The sequence below is a fragment of the Guyanagaster necrorhizus genome, assembly GCF_019112545.1.
Source record: "Guyanagaster necrorhizus MCA 3950 unplaced genomic scaffold BT62scaffold_4, whole genome shotgun sequence".
NCBI classification, from domain to species: domain Eukaryota; kingdom Fungi; phylum Basidiomycota; class Agaricomycetes; order Agaricales; family Physalacriaceae; genus Guyanagaster; species Guyanagaster necrorhizus.
Window position 1 is genome coordinate 1472689 of NW_025064883.1, and position 20524 is coordinate 1493212.

A 20524-nucleotide genomic window follows, 5' to 3' on the forward strand; every position below is an offset into this window, starting at 1 on the left:
AGTAATATACAAACTATGCCAAAGAATAGTAACAACAAAAGAGCAGAAGACGGCACAAGTTACCAGCAAGAAGTGTTCAAATAGCAGAGCAACAGCGACTACCTGGCGGGAGAAGATATGTTTCAGGTCTTATTGGAACGCAAGTATTCGATCCCGATACGCAGCATCAAGTTCCTCCAGATCTGTCGTAATCCATTGGCTGCGAAGAGCAGTATAGACAGTAGCACGATGTAAAGGATTGTGAATGAGAAGCCGTCCGACGAGAGCCCTTGCTAAATTAGACAAGTCAGTCACTGACAACAGCCAAGTTGGGTAGCCAAACAAACCATCAGGTAGAACATCCCATGGTGGTCTCTGGAAGTCGACAGTTCCGTTGATGATTCTTTCTTTGAGCCGGGCTTCTCCGCTGAGATAGCTCTGTGAGATTTGCGAAAACTCGGGATCACGACAGTCTTGAATGAGACTGATCCAGTTATCCGATGATCCAAAAGTTGCTTCGTAGTCGAATGGATGTGAGCCTCTGCACGTCAAATGATGATCAATATTGGTCAGATGGTTTCAGCGCGGAAGGATGTCCTCAAGCGGAGATAAAGTTCCACGTACGATAGCATGATATATAATATAACGCCTGCACTCCAGCAATCAGACGGCATCCTAAAAACTTTCAGTACGATTCTATTGGAGACGACATAGCGCGCACCCAACGTATCCCAGATGTTTTTGATCCAGTGCAAGGATACCTTCTGGCGGCAAATACGAGACAGTACCGCACACATTAAATGTTTCTTGATATGATTTAGGACGGGCAAGTCCAAAGTCGGCGATCAGTATCCGCGGATATGGACCGGGACAGTAGAGAAGAATGTTCTCAGGCTAACGACGACATCGGTAAACCAAGCATTGAAGCAGCAAAGACCAATGGCTTGCCTTTATATCTAGGAAATAAATCAGATAAATCAGTAACTGCATCCACTCGAAACGGCTGTCATACCTCGGTGTGAGATACTTTTATCATGAAGATACATGAGAGCTTTCAGGAGTTGATACATGATGTACTTCGCCTCGGCTTCGCATAAACGACTGTCCTTCTCTGCATAACTGGTGATGTATGTGAATAGGTCGCCCCCGGTGCAGAGTTGCAGGAAGATGTGACTATATAGATATTAGGTCAATAGAAATACGAGCCCAGAGAGAGGAAGTACCGACATGAAGTTGCCGTTGACTTCAGAGTCATATATGCGATTGATATTAGGCTGTCAAGTATATGAAAGCATGATCCAAGACTGCGAAATCTACTTGCGTGATTCAAAGCCATGAGAATCCGAATTTCTTTCATAACTTGGCTCATCTCGTGCTCCTTTTTTGTCCGAATGCTTTTGCAGGCAATTTGCCGTTGGTGTGCTGTGTCAAGAGCAAGATGCACGGTTGCAAAGGAGCCAGTCCCTAGACACTGAGAAGTTACAATGTATGCGCCGATTCGCTATCATGATTGGGTGAATCATGCTGCAATTTCAGAAATTGGTAAGAGTGAACCTTATGTGTCGGCTGCTGGGGAGGTGTAGGGTCGAAGACAGTGACTTTTTCGACAGGATCTTTCCAAAGATGAACGCAAGTAAAAGCTGAATATTTTAGAGCGTACATAAGAGATATCAGGAGTGACGTAGGAGTGACGTACTGAGTGAGTCCGGTATGTGGATTATATCGCCATCCTTCAAGATGACTGCTGTCTTCCTGATTCGATGTTCGTTCAAAATGATGCCGTTCTTTGACATGTCCTAGAAGCTAACGATGAGTGAGGGAGACGGATACCATAAATAATCCTAACCTGACAAGAAACGATGACGCCGCCGTTGGGAGATCGAACGCTAAGAGAATGATGATGATGGTGCTACAAGAGAACCGAGACTCTTACGCGGAAAGTTTGCAGTGAAGGCCTGACACCGAAGCGTCTGTAATTACATAGGTGCTAGAACGAATGATGAACGCCTCTGGCCTCTGAAGCTGCCAACGCACCAGTATTCCGGATTTCTGCCTATCGTTACAGGTTTGTTCAAACCCAGCACTATCGCTATTGAAAGATACGTTGAGTAGCAGAAAAACAGGTAAGAAAGGATGAAAATACCTTCTTTGCGGCCCTTCTTCACGGTTACCAATTTTGCGCATATATTCGACATCGACGGCCGGCTTCTGCGTGAAGAAGAAGTGTGCCCCATTCCATGGCAGATAGATGACGACGATATAAGCGATTGCTGAATAGATACAGCTCCAAGCATGGCAAGCCCGAGCAGAAAGGAGTGATAGGAGATGGTAATACAAGTACAAGCTGAGTCTGCTTATTATCAACGCCACAGGCGCGTATGCCAGGCGCGATGGTCATGTGACTACCCTAATCGTATCCCTTCCCGCTCCGTTGCTTTACTCTCTTCATCTTCTTGTGATGCTTATTTCCCCTACCTTCTTGGTTCGCCAAGACTGAGGCAATGCGTGCTTGTCTGTGACCGACTGGCGTCCCATCATCAGTGACTGAATTCTGATGCGGAAACAGCTTTGAACGCGAGAATGCCTTCCCATTAACGAAGGCATGTCCTGCCAAGGAAGCATTTTGCTCGAAAAATTCCGCATCAAGTACTTGTGTCCTTCCACCAGAACTAGCAGTTGTGCCATTGACGAGGGCACCAACATTGGGAGCAACAAAGGTATCTGCATCTTTTCCAACACGTGTTACTGGAGCCTTTTTCTTTCCCTGTGCATGTCGCAGTGCAATCTGATGCGTTTGTTCATTGAAATCGGTTTCCAATACACCAGGTGGTGGGTGACAGAATAAGAGCTTAGCATTCACGTAATCTTTGAGGACGTAACGTGCGGACCGAGCTTCATCGGGGTTCCCTTGCCCTGATCGCATGAATCCTCGAGCAACTGCAAATGGAACACGTTGTCAGCTACATAATAATTCAAGATATTGAGATGAAACTCACTGGCATATGCGATTAGGAAAGACTCTGCAGCAACTTGTCCGTCTCCGCCTTCTTCCACGCTCCTCACCCTTATTGACAAGCCGTACGTTGCCTCTAGAACAGTTTTTGGTATCCTCTTGATAACAAGAGTGATCGGAGCCGTGTACTCCTTCATCTGGTCGATAGGCAGCACACCGTCACAGATCAAGTCCGCTTTTGTCGTAGCGAATTGTGGAAAAACAAGACCAGGACAATCGCAAAGAACGATCGAATCAGACAGATGTATCGTCTGAAAGTGCTTCGTCTTCCCCGGCGTTGATGAGACGCTCACTTTCTTCTCACCCAAAAGAGAGTTGATTGTACTAGACTTGCCGACGTTAGGATATCCGACGAGACCGACCTGCAGCTTTTGAGGGAGCTTGCCAGTGGAGTCAGTGAATGCTATGCAACACCTTGAGAAAATCTTTAGATCAAATATGATGTTCTGCTTACCAGCAAGATCCGGTGCCATCCTCATGAAGAGGTCCTCCAGTTCTAGAACTGTTAGAACTCTAGCACGAGGATCCTGCTCCTCTTCAGGTTCGTCATCCGCGGAGAAATAGACCTCGCTGTCGTCAGATTCCGACTCAGATCCAGGATGATTTGGATCGCTCAAAGATGGCTCTTCCACATCGTTGTCTTCATCTGTGATGTTATTCTGGTCCCCTTCCTGGACTGTATTTCCCTGCTGCTCTTGTGCCAAGGCATCTCGTCTCGCTTGTTGCAGAGCGGCCGCATTGGCAGCAGAGAAAAACCCATATTGGATCCCTTGTTCGTCAAAATGATTTGCCCATAATCGGCTGCTCAATGTTATTAAACTTTCTGACGAACAGGGGAGGCGCTGGACGCACCGTTGATGAGAGGTCAAAAGATCGGCTTTGTTGATAAGCAGCAAGCTTCTCCGAATGCCTTTCCCAGTTCCCTTTTCGCCCTCGGGTCCCTCGACGTCTCTGATATAATCCTCCAAGTCTTCACAACGGAATCGAAGTGGGTTTCTTGCATCCACGATTTGTACAACAAGATGGGAGCGCTCCAGGACACGCCAAAGCTGCCTCCATACTTCGATGTTACGTTCAAAAGGAGTAAGAAGAAGACGCTCTTCTTCTTGAAGCCTAAAGGTTGAGTTATATTCAAACTCCATGTGCAGAGAGGACCAAACTCACTCAGCTAGACCTCGACGCCAGTCAAGAAAAGCGGCTTTTTCTTGCCGGTCAAGTTCAACTGTAGTCATGCCCTTCGTCCATGGAGGTCGTCGAGGTACCCTTAGTCGCTGCTTGTTCTCTCTGTGTCTCTGTAGAGTTTTCTTTTCTTCTTGTTCATTTAGAAGGTATGGGTTCTGCGAGGTACTAGCAGATTGTTGTATAACCTTGACATTTCGTCGCTCTAGCAGTCTTATCAGAAGAAAGATGAATCGAATCGATCCATCACATGCCGGCTGTGAATTCTGTGCCCGCTAACTGGGCAGTATTTAAAAATTCATCCAGATCTCGTTCTTGAGTCACAGATTTTAGACGAGAGGTCGGATCCACATCTGTGACATACTACTTGAAACTTGTGAGTATATGAACCGCGAAGTTGTATATTCGACCTCTTACCAGTCCCGATTCCTGCATTCTACGGGCATCCTTGCTTTTCCTGTTGATGATTGCTCGGCCCAGTCCACTCTGATTATGATCTCGACCTTTGGGAGCCTACACGTCCGCTCAGGCGCTCTAAATATCATCACATAGGCCCACAGTACTCACCATATTTATATACGAGAGATGATGGAGGAAGGAAGGAAGGCTTTGCTGAACGCCGAAAATTTGCCGACAATGACGTTCTGATCGAAGTTACACTATCTCCTCCGTTTTTTTCTTTGCTATTCTTCGACCACCATGATATTAGGTACGATTCTCATTTGCATCATCTTCTACGGAATGGATGCTCGAGCTCTGTTTTTTTAGACCGTCCGCCATCGTCCAGCTCGACTATTCTTCCCGAGTATGCATCAATTCAAGTTTCTCACCTTCACTCATGGACCCGCCAAACAGTTACGCCACGTCAGAATACTCCGACTTAGAGAATTCCCGTCCACCACGGTAAGGAATTCTTATGTCCGTGCTCAGTGCCGACCTACTAAACAATATTACTGTGAAGATATTGGACCCATGAGCGTCCAGAGCATCCAGTAACATACACTTTTACTAACTGGAATTCTAAGACAATGTTGTTGATACCTCCACCCAACACGGGAAGAGCATCCGGATCTGAGTCCTTACCATCATACACTATCTCGGTATCGCTGAACCTCAATCCGTTTCTCCCAATATCGTACGTGACAAGTGTTCATAGAGTTGGGTCGGAAGACAACCTGCTCTTGGGTGAATTTGAGTACGTTTTATAGTTATCCCATCACATCGTAAACCTTAACTTCTCTTAGGTTGGCCATAAACCACTCTCGAGAAATACTTATGATGAGAGGCTTCAATACGCGCATATCAAACGTACTCTCCAATATACAATCTTCACCGGTAGAGAGAACTGTTGGCATTGGATCGAGCGCGCACTTACTGCATAGCATCAAATAGCGGCATTGGTGGTGGGGTCTCGGTGGCATATCCCTTCGCTGGGATTGTAGGACAGCGCTTGAAGATGGGTCATTCATGTGCATCGTAAGCCAATCATGCTTTCTCTCTGATATATTCAAATTAAAAAAATGGCAATGTGTCAGTGCTACGCTGCGGATGAATCCAGGGGCCAGCTTGCAACGTTTATCCCACCACCAATTGCATCGTCTCCACCTCTTCCAGACCCGATGCTGACTGTGTTTCCAGATGGGCATCAATTCTTTGACCACATTTTGATATCTGCATTGATCATTGAGAGAAAAATGACAACGAGCTGAAGCATTTTACCTCGACCGCGAGTATGCGCGACGAACAACATGCTTGCAAATTATATTGATACATTATTATATGGTATTAGAATACGTTATATGATAGAACTAATGCTACATGATATTAACGCTATAGGCGTGGTCTTGAGCTGTCATAATCTTCCTGGTTCCGATTATCTAGTTCAATAGTATGCAAGTTGACGTTAGATAGTCCGTTTGTGATCCCAGTAGTCTTGTCAACGTCTTCGCCGGTAGTGATTGTCACCGCTTCATCGTTTACGGTTGAGTGGTCGTCCAATTCCTCCTTTACAATCGCAACACTTCCAGTCTTGTTACCCTTACCACTGCTCGAATAGCCATTGGAATGACTATCATCTGTGGAAAGACTGGGTTGACCTTCAACCCTCTCTGCTAGCATATCCGCGACGCCTAGGTAGAATGTTGCCGGCCGGAAGTTGATTTGGCGCCCGGTCATTTCCGCCCATTTATATCGGGCAGCGTTTATCCAACCGACTAGGTCAAGATGGTTCACGTCCTCTAGTGTACCAAGGTACGTTCCCTACAAGGTATGAATTCAAGATGGCAGTTAGAGGCACATGAGGCACCTACCCATTTCGCAGAGTTGACAGAAACTAAGCCATCATTGGGTCCTTCTTTCTCTAGCACCACTGAGTGCGACCATTTCCAAGTATCCACAAACCCGGGATCGTAAACAGCTCCCCAGCTAAAGTATTGAACGCCATCCACGTCCTTGACTTCTTCGTTGAAACGACGCATATTTTCGAGTGTAAGAAATTCGAATGCTTTTCCGTCCCCTCCACCGTTCGGGAGCATATCCAGGAATCGCAGGAATGAAGGCATGCGGCTTTTCCCCAGCGTAGTGAGAAAATGGTCGGCAAACGCGGAGCCTCGGTGAGGAGTCCCGATCGTAGTTATGGACAGAACCGAGAAATTTCGATGAGGAAGTTTGGAAGTTAGATAGCGACAGTCAAGGCCTCCCATACTATGACCTTTTACGCCACACACACTTGAGATATTGAGAACCATTATAATAGTAGAAGGCATACCTATTAGATGCACATTGCGACCGGGATAAGCCGCAGATATTTTTTCTTCCAGCACTTTCGCCCTGTCGATGGGTGTGCTTGTGGCTGGAACCCTGGTAATAAGAACCTCTGTTCCGTTGGCCTCTAACACTTCTTTTATACCCCGCCAGTGGGTTACTTGTAGAGCAGCGATTGCAGGTCCAATAGTAACTGAATCGAAGCCCAGAAGACCATGACAAAAGATGATCGGATTTTTCGGAGAGCGGTCTATGTAACATGAGCATTCTTAAGACATCCAAAAAGGAGAAGGCGAGGAATATACACTTCTTACGGATGCGATCCCGCTCCTCTTCGACTGTATCTGCTCTGTCATCTTCGCCCAGCAAGAGTGGGAACCAATGGAAGACATCGGAGAAGTTGATAGTGGAGAAGTGGAATGATTCAGTGGGCTTTCAGTCGATAATGATGACGTCGGCAAGGTCGTTCGTGTAAGGCTGTCGAAAAAATGCGGGGAATGGCCGTGTCCAAGACGCGATGTGTACAGTGGCGTTGGTAGCCGAGCCAAAGGCGGACGTGTGGGTAAACGTAATGATTCATGCAGGGCCTCATTCAACGACGCCAAGCCTGGCGACAGGGGAGTCGACGACCGGGACGACGAGGGAGAGGATGTTGCCGATTTACTTGAACTGGTGTCGTGGTACGGCGACCAGGTTTCAACCCACCGCACTACAGGTTGAGATGACTTGCGAAACGCAGAGGGTGATGTCGAAGGTGCCTGAGAAGCAGTTTTTGGCTTCGGAGGCTTCTCAGGCATTGCGACGAACGACGAGCAAGCTATGCGGCGCATGCAACGGTCATTGAGTTATGTAAGTAATGCAGCGGGTACTGAATTGTAACTTGAATTGTGGGGTTGATGTGGGGTTAGGGTTAAGATGATTGCTTCCGTACTCCCACCACAGCCCGCCCTCAATGACGGTGCGTAAACCGTATCTACTAGGAGACTAGCAATAACTTCAATTATGTGACAGTGTCCACTACCAGAGAGGACTTGGAAGCCGCAACGGCGTTAGCCAAGGTTACTTCACCACCAGAGTGCGTTGGAAACTGAAGAAAAACTCGGTCGGGTCCTCATTTTTTCTGACTCAGGACCCCACTTTTTATTTGTGCATATCAAGGTGCTTATTATATGTATATTGCAGAAGCATAACTTATGCTATGCTATGCTGTGGTACAGGCTGTTTTCGACTCTTCCCCACCCGTGATCGCGTCACTACTCATCGCAAACGAGAACACCCTGACCTTCCTGACGATGATTCCAGTGTTATTACGTGGAACGAGTGAAGGACTATCAGAAGTGGCCCAGGGCCATTCATTGTGTAGGATCATATATGTACAGTGGCGCATGGTAGTTCTAAATGATATAGCGGAAGTAGGGCGAGCGGTCAGCAGCATCACCACTAAGCAAGGAGTCAGTAAAACGCTCCCTGAAAGGGGAGAGGGGGATGCAGCTTACAGCTTCTTATCGTCCCAGTTCCTCGCAACATCTTCCGCAGTCAGTAGGTCTCTTTCCTTGTTCTCTCTCGCGTAAACGATTTTCAATATGATAGCACAGATGATACCCATGACGGCTATCCCAAGTGACACGCCGTAGCCAGTCTGGTACTTCGGTGACTGAGACGTGAGATAGATGTTTGAACCAATGAGGCCGGAACAGTTGCCAACTCCCATAAGCATCCCCATTGCAATGACCTAACGATAAGCATCAACCCCGAGCGGTGAATACGAAAAGCCAACTACCTTCTTGTAACCGACCACATTGTTAGCCATCCAAGAGACGCTGGTAGGCACAGGAGAATACGAAGAGAACACGATCAGGCTGGTACACATTATCAGTAGAAGATTGCAAACAATTGCGGGTATTCCTTACATTAATCCAAACAAGTTCACGCCAGCGACATGCTTCTTTCCTGCAGTTGCAAAACATATGATTACACCTATTATTGCGACTGTGAAAGGAACGACGATGTGTAACTCGAGAGAGATCAATTACCAGAGAAAAAGAAAAGATGAAACTTACGAAACGACTTCTCCTCCGGTCACCCCACCAGCTGTTCAGGTAGGTAAAGACACAAGCAGCAATGTAGATAGGCACGGGGATCAAGTATGATTCGTAGGTAGTAAACTCCAGAGACTTTATAATAACCGGTAGTGTGACTACAAGAGGATTGTTAGCTGGGGACTTTACAGGGCTGGCGATAGAGTCACTTACAGGAGATGGAGTAACCTCAAGATAGAAATATTGAGGCGAACTTTGTCGAACAGAGGGAGGTCAACGTACCGAGAGCACCATGAGTTATATCTAATAGTATCGTCGAATTAATGTAGATAATAACAATTTGAATGCGATACATACAGATGCCTATTTGGAAGATCATCTGCCAGTCGGTGAATGCCATCTTGACATACTTCCAATTAAAATGCTCTGCGGGTGGTACAGGACCCTGTAGGATAGCGATTTGATTTGGTTGGCAAACAGAGAAAACAGGTGGTAGCACCGCACTGTTGGTGTGGCACTTACTGTTTCAGTGTACCTTTGACGGAGAATCAGAAATCTCTTCTCTTCATCACTGAGCCATTTCCCGCAATAGTCCGTGCTGTCCAAAATGATAAGAGGACCAAGCAGCCCTAATACGATAGTCATAAGGCCTTCTATCAAGCTTTACAACTCAATTATAATCAAAATGAAGGCAAAAGATGGCGAGGGAACTCACAATATCCATCTCCATCCTTCCATCCCCGCTAATCCGTCCATGAAGCTGATACCATAAGCCAAAATTCCAGAGAAAGCTCCAGCAATAGATGCAGCGCAGAAGAAGATAGCTACACGAGAAGCCATCTCGGATCGAGAATACCATGTAGAAAGAGTATATCCAGCGGCAGGAAATAGACCTGATTCTGTTATGCCCAAGACACTGCGGGCTGCCATAAAGCCGCGGTATGAGTGGACTGTAAAAACTGGTACGAAGTCGTTCACGAAAATGCATAAATATGGACTCACTCAAGCAAGTCAGGGACATTACGAGTCCCCAAGAAAATGTCAGGCAAGATATGTACCATTTGGGTCGAAACTTCTTCAGCATCATCTGTGAAGGTATCTCGAACACTATCTGCGCAAATGATGGTGTCAGTCGGCTAAGGGTCCTAGACGGAGATGCTAACATACATAAAACACGAAGAACAGAGAAAGAGCAGTATTATACTGCCCATCCGTCATTGGGATTGTCGTCGTCAGGCCGGCCACTTTAGCATTTCCGACATCTGCGAAGCATCGTTGAGTTCTGTCTAGGGAAGCAATCACGGCAAATATACTTCCGCGGTCCAGAAAGGACATCAAATACAACAAAGCAAACACAGGCACCAGACGAAACTATCATAGAATTAGCATGAGCAAGTATATTCCAGTAGGTAGCATACGTCAATCCTTCTAAGCAGTTTTCCAAGTACATCTCCTTGATACTTCTTGTTCAAGGTCTACAGCGGAAACAAGGAAAGCACGTCAACGCCAAATGTAGCGTTATCTCAACAAATACCATACCTTGAATTCTTCATATTCTTCCTCGTAATTCTGAACTTGCACAGTTGAGACATCTTGTTTGACTTTTTCCTGCGAGCTGATGGAAGACATGGCACGCTAGACGGTTCTGTACATGTGGCGATGATGGGAACTCGACATACACGAACAACTACGAATGGGTATAAAGGACGCACCATTTCGTTATCTTCACCCTTCTTCTGCACGTATCTCGTTCGAAATCAGATAACAGGTCGGTTCATTGTGCCCAACGTGTAAACGGCTATCATCCCGAGAAGCGGTCGGATCCCAAAACGGGTCGCCACCCCTTTCTGCGATCAGCAGAAAAATCAGGTTCCTTACCGAGCGCAGGCTTCCAAAGCCTGGACGACGCGATAGCAATGGACGAGACAGCAGGAAGTCTTACTCTCATTCAACTATGTCTGTTCCCTAGGCGTAACATGTCTTTCGCGCCGCATGTTTGGAAAACCCTACTTCCTCTTCGATTCTTCGATGTATGCTTCAAGACGGAGTTTGTTACTCTGTCAGAAGAAGATTTACCTGCACAGTTCGGCGTGCCTAAGGTCACATTACCGGTTTGTTCTTTGTATTGATATTGGCCACTGGGAGAACATCAGAAGTCATTGACATTCAGTTCATGTAGATGCTGCTTATCAATTCGAAAGATCATGGACTCTTACGACATTGCTCAATACGTGCGTACATCGGTGGACTGGAAGACTCGGCCTTATTGCTAAAAAAATTCCCAGTTAGAGAAGATGTTCTCGTCCGCAACGAAATCAATCTACGCACCTGGAGGTAATGGCGCCGCGGAAGATGACATTGCTGGACGCGCTTACGCGCGTTTCACCGAACAATGGGTGTGTTTAACTCTTTCCACGGTGTAATGTATGATAGGTTCACGATAGCAAAGTTTGATAAATGCATAGCTCACGAAATCAGGCCTTGTGCTCTCCACAATGTGCGTTTCACCAAGTGACAAGACAGCTAAACATTGACACGAACCCAGAGCTATAGTCAATTTCCCGTAGACGATGATATCGCGGACGTGAAAAGCAGGCAACACTTCCTGGAAAAGTTTGGTCAAGCTAAGCTGGACGAGTTAATTGCCCAAAACGCGAACACGACTTGGAAAAAGGAACAGTACGCCCGGGCGAGGAAGCCGTAAGAAATTTTGAATTCCAGAACAAGACTGACTTTGGACGTGCAGACTAGGAGTTTTCGACCTGCTTCCACGAGAACGGCGTGAACGCGGAGAACCTGAGAAGTTCATTGCAGGAACCAAGCCAACACACGCAGACTTCTGGGTATTTGCGCATGCTCTGATGTCGCTTTCTGATCCACGCCGCCTAACAAATTTCAGATTCTACCCATATTCTTTGACGAACGCAGAGCTTGTACGAAACACCTGGCGTCACCCAGACCTTCAGCATGTTTCAGCATGGCTAGATGCCCTGTTCGAATCGGGCTTGGTTTCGGAGGGAGAACTGCTGCCTGAAAACCTCGTAGGCATCGAAGTGCTTGACAGTGATACAGAAGAAAAGTCCTTGTCACTAGGATTTGGGGCCACTCACATCGCGATCAATTGACAACACGATAATGCTGCAGATTAATCAAGGCAATGAGGTTCGATGACTGTTGTACAATAGAAATAGAGGACGTGATACCGTATATAACCCACCATGTATCGCTTAAAAGGCTAAGCGGAACATGAACTGGAAGCTATATTGTTTAGTGTCTGGGTCCCAATGAGACCAATTCCAGTATCCAGCGTCGTCAGCCTCATCTTCAATCTCGCGAGCCGGTATACGGAATGCAATGGTCTCATATGGCTCGGCCGCAACCTTGAAGCGGGTGAATATCCAGCAGAAGACTATTCGAATGAGAAATCAACGTACGATGAGGTATTGGTATGCCTTGTTCGGTGGCTCCCTCTTTTGCTCCCAGGCACTCATAAACCGTCTCCGAGGGATCACTCCTGCTTTGATCTGGGGAAGATGAACCTGGACCATCATACCTTCCTTCCCAGTGTCCATATCCCGCACTTTTGTAACCCGGTAACCAGGCCGCCCAATTTTTAGGAAAACTTTTCGTTGGACATTGCTTTGCGTGGGAGCAATCATCAACTGTGTGTCTTTTGCATCGCGAGCAGCACGGCGAGCGAGATTAGTTTGGTGCTTCTTCCCTTGGGTGTGGGCAAGGTAAGAGCCTTCGTTTGTGTGAAGGGTCAGACATAGACGACATTCGAGAGAGCCGAGATGGTTGCGAAGAATATATGGATCCTTCAAGGTGAATGAGACTCAACGTAGCCAGCCATGTGCAATACACACCTTGGCAAGATCTATGGTCTCCAATGCAAGCTTCCTGAGACGTTCACGCCGGTCAACATTTGTCTCTGAAGCCCCGGCAACACCACCGCCACCGAATTTGGATCCAACACGGTTCTGCAAAATGACGGTCAAAACGAGGTACTAATATTCATCAGTATTGACAGACCTGATAATCTGAAAAGTAATGTAAACATAAAACAAGACAGATATCGCAGTAGCACGTACCCATGACTGTATGAAACGAGAACTCGAGGATAAAAGTGAAGGTGAGGTCAGCTTCCCGGCCCTTGCCAAACAAAGACACAGCATCTCATAGGGGTCATTAGCTTTCAGACCCAGGCTTCCACGACAGCCTGCTTTTTTGGGTGAACACTGAACGCCAGTTTTTCGAGGGCAAATACTACTGCTACCAAATTCTAAAAGCTACAACAATTTAAAGGCCATCTGTAGAGCACATGCGCGGCAGGAAACAGGATCATCACGCCAGATCTGAACAACACCCGAGGACCTAGTAATGAATATTTTCTTCTACAGTGCCCGCCTTACTTGGCCGGCTCAACATCTTCGAGAGGAGGAAGACCATCATCATCGGAACCGTCATCAGAACCGTCATCCGCCGCGCCAGAGGGTCCGGCACCAGCTCCACCACCCTGGCCCATCTGAGCCATCAGCTAAAGACAAGTTGTCAGTCAATGTTCATCTAGGGAAGCAACTTCATACCTTTTCAATGTCCATATCGCCCATTCCACCCATACCCATTCCAGGCAGTCCACCCATTCCAGGCATTCCGCCCATTCCGGGCATGCCGCCCATTCCACCCATTTCACCCATGGCCTCCATGTCATCTTCAGCCTCGACCGCGACACCGTCTTGCTCATCTTCGTCGACCCATTTGCTGAAATCAGTCTTCAGGAAGGCATTCCTGACTTTCTCCTTGGTAAGACGAGGCCAGAATTCCTCCTTCTTTTCTTTCTTTCGAAGTGTGAGAAAGAGAGAACGAGTGTTCAGACGCCTCAATGATTTCTAGACACCATTATGGGTAAGCAAACAGATCTCAGGCAGAGAAAAGACGTACCTCGGGGTCAATTTCCTCGAAAAACTGTAGGTCGAAGGCGTATGACTTCTCGGGGAAACCTTTTTCTGGGCTGGTCAGAGTCATCAGTAAAGGTAGCAATGAATTAGTATAGGACAGACGAACTTTCCGGCTTTCGTCTTGAACGATATGCTGGTAGATGTCAAATTGCATTCCAGGGTCGAAGCCTGGATTTCTGGGACGTTGACGGTGAGATAGATAATGTTCTAGACAAGCGCCGAAAAAAGACGACGCGTCAGTGAGAGAAAAGATCGCGGTCGACGAAAGAACAAACCCTCTCGTCGTTAGTGTTGGAGCTTCGTTGTGCCCACAGTACTTCAGGATGAGTAGTCATCGCGTAGATGATGATAATAGAGGAAAGAGATGGGGGCTGGGGAAAAGCAAACAACCTTGGAAGGATCGAGAAACTTGTGGCAAACAACCAACAACATCGACACAGCTAAGCGCCTGCGACTTGATCTTCGCCGTCCATCATGTGGTAGCCATTCATTTTTGCTATTTTATCTGGTATTCAACGCTGAAAGTAAGTCTCTCTAGGTGTACTCGATGGTTCTTGCCTCTGTTACTACTCCCACTGCCAACGGCTCCTCCGTACTTCCTCCTTCTCTTCCTCCTGTCATTGACAATGCACGCAAAACCATGGTCAGGCGTTCTCCGTGCTGTCGAACAGCCACTGACTCTTGTCTAGTTTCTACTGCATTATACTCATCACGAGCCTATTCATTTCCTCATGCTACCGGCAGCCCTTCTCGCTCGATACACCTTTGACCAGCCCTTGGGCGGAAAACATCACTACTTACAGCCACGCACTTAGTGCCTCGTTGTCGTCTCTGCCACGACGGACGCTGATGCCCACCACAATACGTGCAGTCGATCGTTGTTGGTGCGATCTATCCTCCGGGGCCTTTTTTGAGCCCTTCAATATGTCCCGATGGGAACACAATACTGTTAATCGACTCAAGGATGACTTGGAGCATCAATGGAAAGCGGAATCGGCCAATGCAACGATTGACATCGCTCAAATGAACGAGGACTTTTCGCCGTCGGATATGTCGCGTAACATTGTGGAATCGATATGGTCCATGATTACTCGCAGCTCTTCGCATTCGAGGGCTTCGGCTCCAGTGATAACAGACACGCTTACGGGTGATTACGTGGCGTCTGACGCGGAGGCTAGGTATTCGCTGTTCCATCGACAGCATGATTTACGGCCGTATGGCGTAGACATGAGGATAGATCTCAGCTGGTCGGGCAACATGTAGTACCAAATGCTTATATTTTCTTTCGCTGCGGATAATAGTCTGTATGTAATGAAGGACAACGGTATACTACTGTATTGCTAGTAAAATTTTGCAACAAAAATGGCCATGTCCTGATCGTGGGAATGTTAGGTAATGTCCTACTGCCGCTCCGGTACACCGTCCTGCTTAAACTTTGGAACCGTCTTTCTTCAAGCGGTACTCTTTTTCCTCCTTGCCCTCATCTGTATCGTTCTTCTACGTTTAGACAGCCCGTTACATGTCTTCTCGTGTCAATGGTCTCTCGGACACCAGTTCAAAGCGTAACGCTCAAGGAACCGTGGACAACCGAACCGAGAACACAGCAGCGGGACCCAGCAAACTAGAAATCGTCCACAAGGCTTTGTTGGCGCCGTTCAACCATAGAAAGACTGATTCATCCAAAATACTTTCAGACTGTACGTGTCTCATCGTTTTCTGTCCTGTGCAGTTCGCCCGGATGATCTAGTGCCCAACCGTACCGTGAGTAGAAAACTGATCTTTTGGATTTTCTCTAGTGGCGCCTGTGATCATGACTCCACGGCTACTGAATGCATCTACGGTTAACTCGAGGCAGCGTTCCACTGTAGGAAATTCGACCATTGGTCGGTCTCGTATGGATTTCGCGACACTGGGGCGCGCCCCTCTTCGACTAGGAATGGGCTCTCGACGCATAACTTCACGTGACCTTGAAATCGTAGAGGCCACCGAGGAGCTCCTTCTGTCTGAAGTACCCGAGCCGGAAGGTGTCACCTCGAACGTCAGTCTCCTTCGCGGCTTTAATGCCACCATACCCAGTGCGGAGCAAAGTCGGACACGACGAAAGCAGATGCGGAGCGTTGATGCACCGCACCTTGGGCTCAAGAAGTTGGGTATGAATGCAAGAGGAATGCTCGTGGATGACGACGACGGACATAGTGTCACCAGCGAGGATGACGTTGTAATGGTTCCACGCGCCGATACCATCCGGAAGACGAAGAGGAGAAAGGGCAGAGAAAGTCTAAGTGCATCAAAAATATTGGGCAAGGAGGAATTGTCGAGGCAGAAGAAAGAGATTCTGCGGGATAAAGAGAACATCAGTGTTCGAAGAGTATGTCTAAGCTTTGTCTAAGCTTCTACCTTACTCATGTCCTTTTGCACTGAACTGTTCTCTCAGAGTTTGATTAACGGCGAAATAGCAGAGATCACGGACAAAATACAAGCACTGGATAATATCCGAAATCAACTTGAGCAAAATCTCCTAAAATTACACGAAGATGAGTTAGAGTTGGATGATGAGCGTAAGTCTTTTCAAAGTCCATTTCTGATTCTAAATGACGGACTTCACAGTCGTGGGTGTTCGGGAACGACTTGAATTTGAACAAGAATCAAGTAGAACTCCGAAGAAGAGTTCTCAGCCGCTACATCTTCTCCAGAGTTCACGGCGGCGAAAGGGCCCTGCCTTCCTACCCTCTGAACACGATGAACTCCCACCAGGCGTAGCATTTATGGCAAGTCACTTCATTGCTCGTATCTGCTCTTCTCACCTTGTTTTCTAGACTCTGGAATCGCATGAGACGTCAATAACAGCTTTGGACTTTTCTGAGCCGTACGGCACCCTTGTTAGCGCGTCCCAAGATGATGCCCAACCAATAGTCTGGGACCTTTTTTCTGGAACAGAGATCGGTCGTTTGCGAGGTCATACTGGACCAGTGAAGTGCCTACAGGTGGAAGATCATGTCTGCTTATCCGGAAGTGAAGATGGCACAGTACGCCTTTGGGATCTGAGACGAGTGGAGAGTGATGATACGGATGAGTGGGGAGATGAGGGTGAGATCGTCAGTCTCAGTGACATCACCGAGGAAAGCGAAAGTGGCGATGAACCTTTGCCCAGATTGAATGGAATTCGGAAGGGCAAAAAACCCTTAGAGCTGCGGAATGATCCCTGCACCAGAGTATTGGAAGGCCACACCAAGGTCGTCACTGCCTTGTATTTTGAGGATGACTGCTTGGTACGGCTTATCATACCCTTGAAACAACATCGATTGATCCATTTTGCGTAGGTGACAGGTGCTTCGGACAAGACTCTTCGACAGTGGGACCTAACGACAGGTCAATGCGTCATGACTATGGATATCTTGTGGGCGATGTCCCACTCATCGACGTCAGTACCTGGGTCGGTAACAAATGGTCTCTTCTCTGGCGCCGCTGCATCGATCGGCACTTTTGTAGTCCCAACACCTCCATTCTCAGATGGAAGCTGGGAAATGTACGAAGATTTCGTAGGTGGTGTACAGTTTTGGGGTTACGGTCTGGTTAGCGGTAGCGGGGATGGCGCGGTTCGAATGTGGGACAGTGCGTCCTCTATCTCCACGTCCCTTCTTATCAATGACTTTCTTTTGAACGCTCAAAGTGCGAACTGGACAAGCCCACCGGACACTCTTAGGCCATACTGGACCAGTAACATCCATTCAATTTGACGAGATACATATTGCGAGTGGAAGTCTGGATAAGTCTATTCGGGTGAATTTCTCTTCCTTTCCACTACGCTGTTGTTGATTAATGTCATAGATATGGGATCTTCGAACGGGAGGCGTATTTGAGACACTGAAATACGACCACGCTGTCACAGCCCTGCAATTTGACACAAGAAAATTGGTTGCTGCAGCCGGTGAAAATGGCATAAAGGTACGATCATTCGTAAAGGGCTTTCTTGAAGACCGATTTGTTTTGTAGGTCTACAACAGAACGAGTATGCAACAGTCGACGCTAAGCACCAACGGACACACCCACCCTGTACAACGGCTAAGATACATGGACCGATACCTTGTCTCCGGAGGTCGCGACTCTACTGTCAAGATTTGGTCACTATAGCACGATAATTATTTGGTTTATACCTGTCTGGTTTGCATATACTCATGAACATATCCACGAACCAATATCCCCTGCACATCTGATGTATTTATACGCATACAGAACATAGACTAACCTCTTTCAGTGCATATTTAGTTGAGTTCAAGCTTTCTCACGTCACGGTTTCGGCGTCCTGATGGTCAACAAAGGGACTGATGTGTTCTGATGTGGCATATCTGATGTCAGGGCATGGTGGGATCTACAGCGCCCGTGCTGTGTGGTTCCGGGGAGTCTACGCCGTTCCTCGAAGAAGGGGGTGATGGCGTGAAAAAAGCGTGTTCGTGGCTTGCCTGTATTCCTACGTTGGTGTTAGTACTGGGACATCGATGGGGTTGTCTGCTCTCTCCCTCTCCCTTGTTCTCGTCTTCCAATTCTTGCATGCTTACGCCGCCGTGAATGTCTCCTGGTCTACCATTACCTCAGATTCTTCTAAAAATGTAGTCCAGTCCAATTTCTTGGGAGTGAGTTTCGAGCTCAGTTTCATGGATCAATATTGTGAGTCCACAACTATCCTACCGTTCTCGCTGCTCACTAGGTCACAGTTGGCAACGACACATCCACGATTCCCCAGACGATGCTGAACTATCTTTCCCAAATACGCAACCGTACAGGGTCCAACCCCGTCCGGCTCCGGATTGGCGGCAATTCAGCGGATAGCTCAACATATTTACAAAATCAAACCTCGCCGATGCTCAAGCTCACTGATCCGGATGCCAACTCTAACAACCAGCCTGTGGATTATGGTCCTATGCTATGGGACGTGCTGCAAAGTGTGTCGGGCTCGGTCGAGGGGGTCGAGTACCTTATTGGCGTATCTCTCAGTGACCCCAATAATACGGACGGATCCAAAATTGGCGGAGACGCGAAAAGTATCTTGGGCAATAACTTGGACTCGATCCTCGTAGGGAACGTCAGTAGTTATTCTACTCCCCTGACCATTTCTCGCACATCTCAGTCTAACCGCACAGGAACCAGATTTGTATACTTCTCACGGTAATAGACCCTTGTTACAAAATTACACGGTCCAGGACTACATTGGGGTGTGTGTTTGATTTGATGTGTATCTTGGCATCGTTTGGGCAATTTGATTGCAGGAGTTCTCGGAAGTCTCGGATTACCTGAATAATACTTCTGCGGGCGACTTGCTGAACAACCAGATCTGTTCTGGTCCTACGATATGCTGCGATTGGGTACGTCGGTCAGGTTTTTAGATTGATCTATCTAATGTATACCTCAGGATTTGGCGACTCTATTACAGCAGGGCTATCTGGCGACGTTCAGTAACATACTCAAATATATCACGTCAGTCCACTCAGAACAGCCTGAGGACCTCCGGGTTTACTCATAGGCTTTTATTTAGCCTACAGCATTATCCTCAGAACAACTGCTTTGGGTCTTATCAGTATGGGCTACCGTACTATCTTCAACACTCCAACAGTATGTGGCCAGCCCCATCTTACCTGAATTGGAATCAATTTTGTCTCTTCCAGCCGTGGCTCTAGCCGGCTGGCAGCAGCACGGTATTGATATCGTGGTTTCAAATACTTCTGCTGGCCATCCTCGACTGGTCATGTCCGAATTTAACTCTGCTTCATGCGGCGGCATCGCCAATATCTCTGATACCTTTGCCGTTGGGTCACTCTGGACGCTCGACTATGCCTTGCAAATGGCTGCAATCGGCTACTCCGCCGTGTATATCCATACGAGAGAGAAGGGCGTATTCTACAACCTGATAGACCCTCCTAATCGCACGCTGTCCGGCGATACATGGACCACAAATCCACCTTTCTACGCTGTACTCGTTTTGCCGGAAATATTACAATCTGACAACGGCAGTATCGTCGTTGACCTTAATTTGGAAGGGTCGATGACTAGCAATAGTACCGTTGCAGGTTATGCTGTTTACGATGCTGGAAGCCTTTCGGCGTCGAGATTGGTCCTGTTCAACTATGATAACTCTTCGGTGGAGTTCTCCCTGGAAAATTCGGCGTCTGGCCAGCCATCCATCAAGTACTTGGCTTCGTCGGATATTACGGAAAAGCGGAATATCGCTTGGGGTGAGGAGTCATTTGTGGGTACGAGTGATGGAAAGGCTGTCAATGTGACGCGTGATACCGATGGGTTCAGTTGGCTTCCCTCCAGTGGGAATTTTGACTGCTCTGGAAACTGCGCGGTAGAGGTACCTGGTCCCAGCCTAGCAGTGGTGTACTTATCCGACTCGGTGTCTTCGTCGAATTCAACTAAGTCGAATTCTGCTCGACGCACGGTGGTTCCTGCGTCTTTTGCTATTTTTGGTCTTGTCTTTACTTTTGGATTTTTTTATTTAGGTACTTAGGCTATAGCTTCTCATACTGGTTTTTATATTTTCGATGGACCTAATTTTATCTGGATTTCGACGCGGACCCTATATGTTCACGTGATGT

At 47.4% G+C, this 20524-nt stretch overlaps 12 protein-coding genes across 12 annotated transcripts; 6 read left to right on the plus strand and 6 right to left on the minus strand.

Moving 5' to 3' along the window:
- Nucleotides 1-6: 6 nt before the first annotated feature.
- On the minus strand, nucleotides 7-2586 carry BT62DRAFT_531590 (kinase-like protein). The gene is made up of 13 exons (XM_043181279.1): nucleotides 2123-2586; nucleotides 2014-2068; nucleotides 1913-1966; nucleotides 1826-1865; nucleotides 1676-1775; nucleotides 1534-1619; nucleotides 1301-1480; nucleotides 1207-1253; nucleotides 984-1152; nucleotides 701-873; nucleotides 604-654; nucleotides 327-520; nucleotides 7-272 (listed from the first exon to the last, which is right to left on the minus strand). Exons 1-13 carry the CDS (start codon nucleotides 2271-2273, stop codon nucleotides 130-132), a joined length of 1443 nt encoding a protein of 480 aa, XP_043044204.1. The 5' UTR covers nucleotides 2274-2586; the 3' UTR covers nucleotides 7-129.
- On the minus strand, nucleotides 2125-4763 carry BT62DRAFT_927977 (P-loop containing nucleoside triphosphate hydrolase protein). The gene is made up of 8 exons (XM_043185405.1): nucleotides 4739-4763; nucleotides 4589-4684; nucleotides 4426-4534; nucleotides 4157-4376; nucleotides 3845-4105; nucleotides 3447-3793; nucleotides 2976-3395; nucleotides 2125-2916 (listed from the first exon to the last, which is right to left on the minus strand). Exons 1-8 carry the CDS (start codon nucleotides 4739-4741, stop codon nucleotides 2387-2389), a joined length of 1986 nt encoding a protein of 661 aa, XP_043044205.1. The 5' UTR covers nucleotides 4742-4763; the 3' UTR covers nucleotides 2125-2386.
- On the plus strand, nucleotides 4669-6074 carry BT62DRAFT_1072741 (uncharacterized protein). The gene is made up of 7 exons (XM_043178887.1): nucleotides 4669-4880; nucleotides 4940-4976; nucleotides 5027-5074; nucleotides 5133-5366; nucleotides 5416-5506; nucleotides 5564-5647; nucleotides 5707-6074. The coding sequence occupies exons 1-7, from the start codon at nucleotides 4871-4873 to the stop codon at nucleotides 5878-5880; spliced, it is 678 nt and encodes a 225-aa protein (XP_043044206.1). The 5' UTR covers nucleotides 4669-4870; the 3' UTR covers nucleotides 5881-6074.
- On the minus strand, nucleotides 5905-7808 carry BT62DRAFT_927979 (alpha/beta-hydrolase). Its single transcript, XM_043185406.1, has 4 exons — nucleotides 7242-7808; nucleotides 6939-7184; nucleotides 6481-6881; nucleotides 5905-6430 (listed from the first exon to the last, which is right to left on the minus strand). The coding sequence occupies exons 1-4, from the start codon at nucleotides 7729-7731 to the stop codon at nucleotides 6002-6004; spliced, it is 1566 nt and encodes a 521-aa protein (XP_043044207.1). The 5' UTR covers nucleotides 7732-7808; the 3' UTR covers nucleotides 5905-6001.
- Nucleotides 7809-7849: 41 nt separating this feature from the next.
- BT62DRAFT_1001503 (uncharacterized protein) lies at nucleotides 7850-8258 on the plus strand (the record flags this gene model as incomplete). The annotated part of the gene is made up of 4 exons (XM_043176746.1): nucleotides 7850-7892; nucleotides 7946-8009; nucleotides 8064-8092; nucleotides 8152-8258. The coding sequence occupies 4 exons, from the start codon at nucleotides 7850-7852 to the stop codon at nucleotides 8256-8258; spliced, it is 243 nt and encodes an 80-aa protein (XP_043044208.1).
- Nucleotides 8147-10649, minus strand: BT62DRAFT_927980 (MFS general substrate transporter). The gene is made up of 15 exons (XM_043185407.1): nucleotides 10513-10649; nucleotides 10392-10448; nucleotides 10287-10344; nucleotides 10141-10235; nucleotides 9976-10084; nucleotides 9689-9923; nucleotides 9496-9634; nucleotides 9331-9418; nucleotides 9256-9276; nucleotides 9187-9201; nucleotides 8995-9131; nucleotides 8845-8948; nucleotides 8715-8793; nucleotides 8431-8666; nucleotides 8147-8374 (listed from the first exon to the last, which is right to left on the minus strand). Exons 1-15 carry the CDS (start codon nucleotides 10600-10602, stop codon nucleotides 8329-8331), a joined length of 1509 nt encoding a protein of 502 aa, XP_043044209.1. The 5' UTR covers nucleotides 10603-10649; the 3' UTR covers nucleotides 8147-8328.
- A 115-nt stretch (nucleotides 10650-10764) lies between these two features.
- BT62DRAFT_927985 (uncharacterized protein) lies at nucleotides 10765-11816 on the plus strand. The gene is made up of 5 exons (XM_043185408.1): nucleotides 10765-11084; nucleotides 11153-11204; nucleotides 11259-11369; nucleotides 11423-11470; nucleotides 11519-11816. The coding sequence occupies exons 2-5, from the start codon at nucleotides 11178-11180 to the stop codon at nucleotides 11675-11677; spliced, it is 345 nt and encodes a 114-aa protein (XP_043044210.1). The 5' UTR covers nucleotides 10765-11084; nucleotides 11153-11177; the 3' UTR covers nucleotides 11678-11816.
- Nucleotides 11817-11958: 142 nt separating this feature from the next.
- BT62DRAFT_531379 (uncharacterized protein) lies at nucleotides 11959-13122 on the minus strand. The gene is made up of 6 exons (XM_043181278.1): nucleotides 13065-13122; nucleotides 13006-13013; nucleotides 12840-12953; nucleotides 12408-12791; nucleotides 12177-12353; nucleotides 11959-12111 (listed from the first exon to the last, which is right to left on the minus strand). The coding sequence occupies exons 1-5, from the start codon at nucleotides 13066-13068 to the stop codon at nucleotides 12201-12203; spliced, it is 663 nt and encodes a 220-aa protein (XP_043044211.1). The 5' UTR covers nucleotides 13069-13122; the 3' UTR covers nucleotides 11959-12111; nucleotides 12177-12200.
- Nucleotides 13123-13220: 98 nt separating this feature from the next.
- On the minus strand, nucleotides 13221-14288 carry BT62DRAFT_927987 (HSP20-like chaperone). The gene is made up of 5 exons (XM_043185409.1): nucleotides 14207-14288; nucleotides 14038-14138; nucleotides 13915-13984; nucleotides 13560-13862; nucleotides 13221-13510 (listed from the first exon to the last, which is right to left on the minus strand). The coding sequence occupies exons 1-5, from the start codon at nucleotides 14264-14266 to the stop codon at nucleotides 13382-13384; spliced, it is 663 nt and encodes a 220-aa protein (XP_043044212.1). The 5' UTR covers nucleotides 14267-14288; the 3' UTR covers nucleotides 13221-13381.
- Nucleotides 14289-14379: 91 nt separating this feature from the next.
- On the plus strand, nucleotides 14380-15299 carry BT62DRAFT_1072747 (uncharacterized protein). The gene is made up of 3 exons (XM_043178888.1): nucleotides 14380-14410; nucleotides 14470-14574; nucleotides 14621-15299. The coding sequence occupies exons 1-3, from the start codon at nucleotides 14406-14408 to the stop codon at nucleotides 15192-15194; spliced, it is 684 nt and encodes a 227-aa protein (XP_043044213.1). The 5' UTR covers nucleotides 14380-14405; the 3' UTR covers nucleotides 15195-15299.
- Nucleotides 15300-15361: 62 nt separating this feature from the next.
- On the plus strand, nucleotides 15362-18325 carry BT62DRAFT_531371 (WD40 repeat-like protein). Its single transcript, XM_043181277.1, has 9 exons — nucleotides 15362-16299; nucleotides 16366-16489; nucleotides 16539-16699; nucleotides 16748-17200; nucleotides 17252-17543; nucleotides 17602-17711; nucleotides 17760-17876; nucleotides 17925-18196; nucleotides 18251-18325. Exons 1-8 carry the CDS (start codon nucleotides 15742-15744, stop codon nucleotides 18060-18062), a joined length of 1953 nt encoding a protein of 650 aa, XP_043044214.1. The 5' UTR covers nucleotides 15362-15741; the 3' UTR covers nucleotides 18063-18196; nucleotides 18251-18325.
- On the plus strand, nucleotides 18070-20510 carry BT62DRAFT_531212 (glycoside hydrolase family 79 protein). Its single transcript, XM_043181276.1, has 8 exons — nucleotides 18070-18196; nucleotides 18251-18596; nucleotides 18644-19011; nucleotides 19070-19141; nucleotides 19196-19291; nucleotides 19339-19403; nucleotides 19462-19538; nucleotides 19592-20510. The coding sequence occupies exons 2-8, from the start codon at nucleotides 18428-18430 to the stop codon at nucleotides 20434-20436; spliced, it is 1692 nt and encodes a 563-aa protein (XP_043044215.1). The 5' UTR covers nucleotides 18070-18196; nucleotides 18251-18427; the 3' UTR covers nucleotides 20437-20510.
- The last annotated feature ends 14 nt before the right edge of the window (nucleotides 20511-20524 follow it).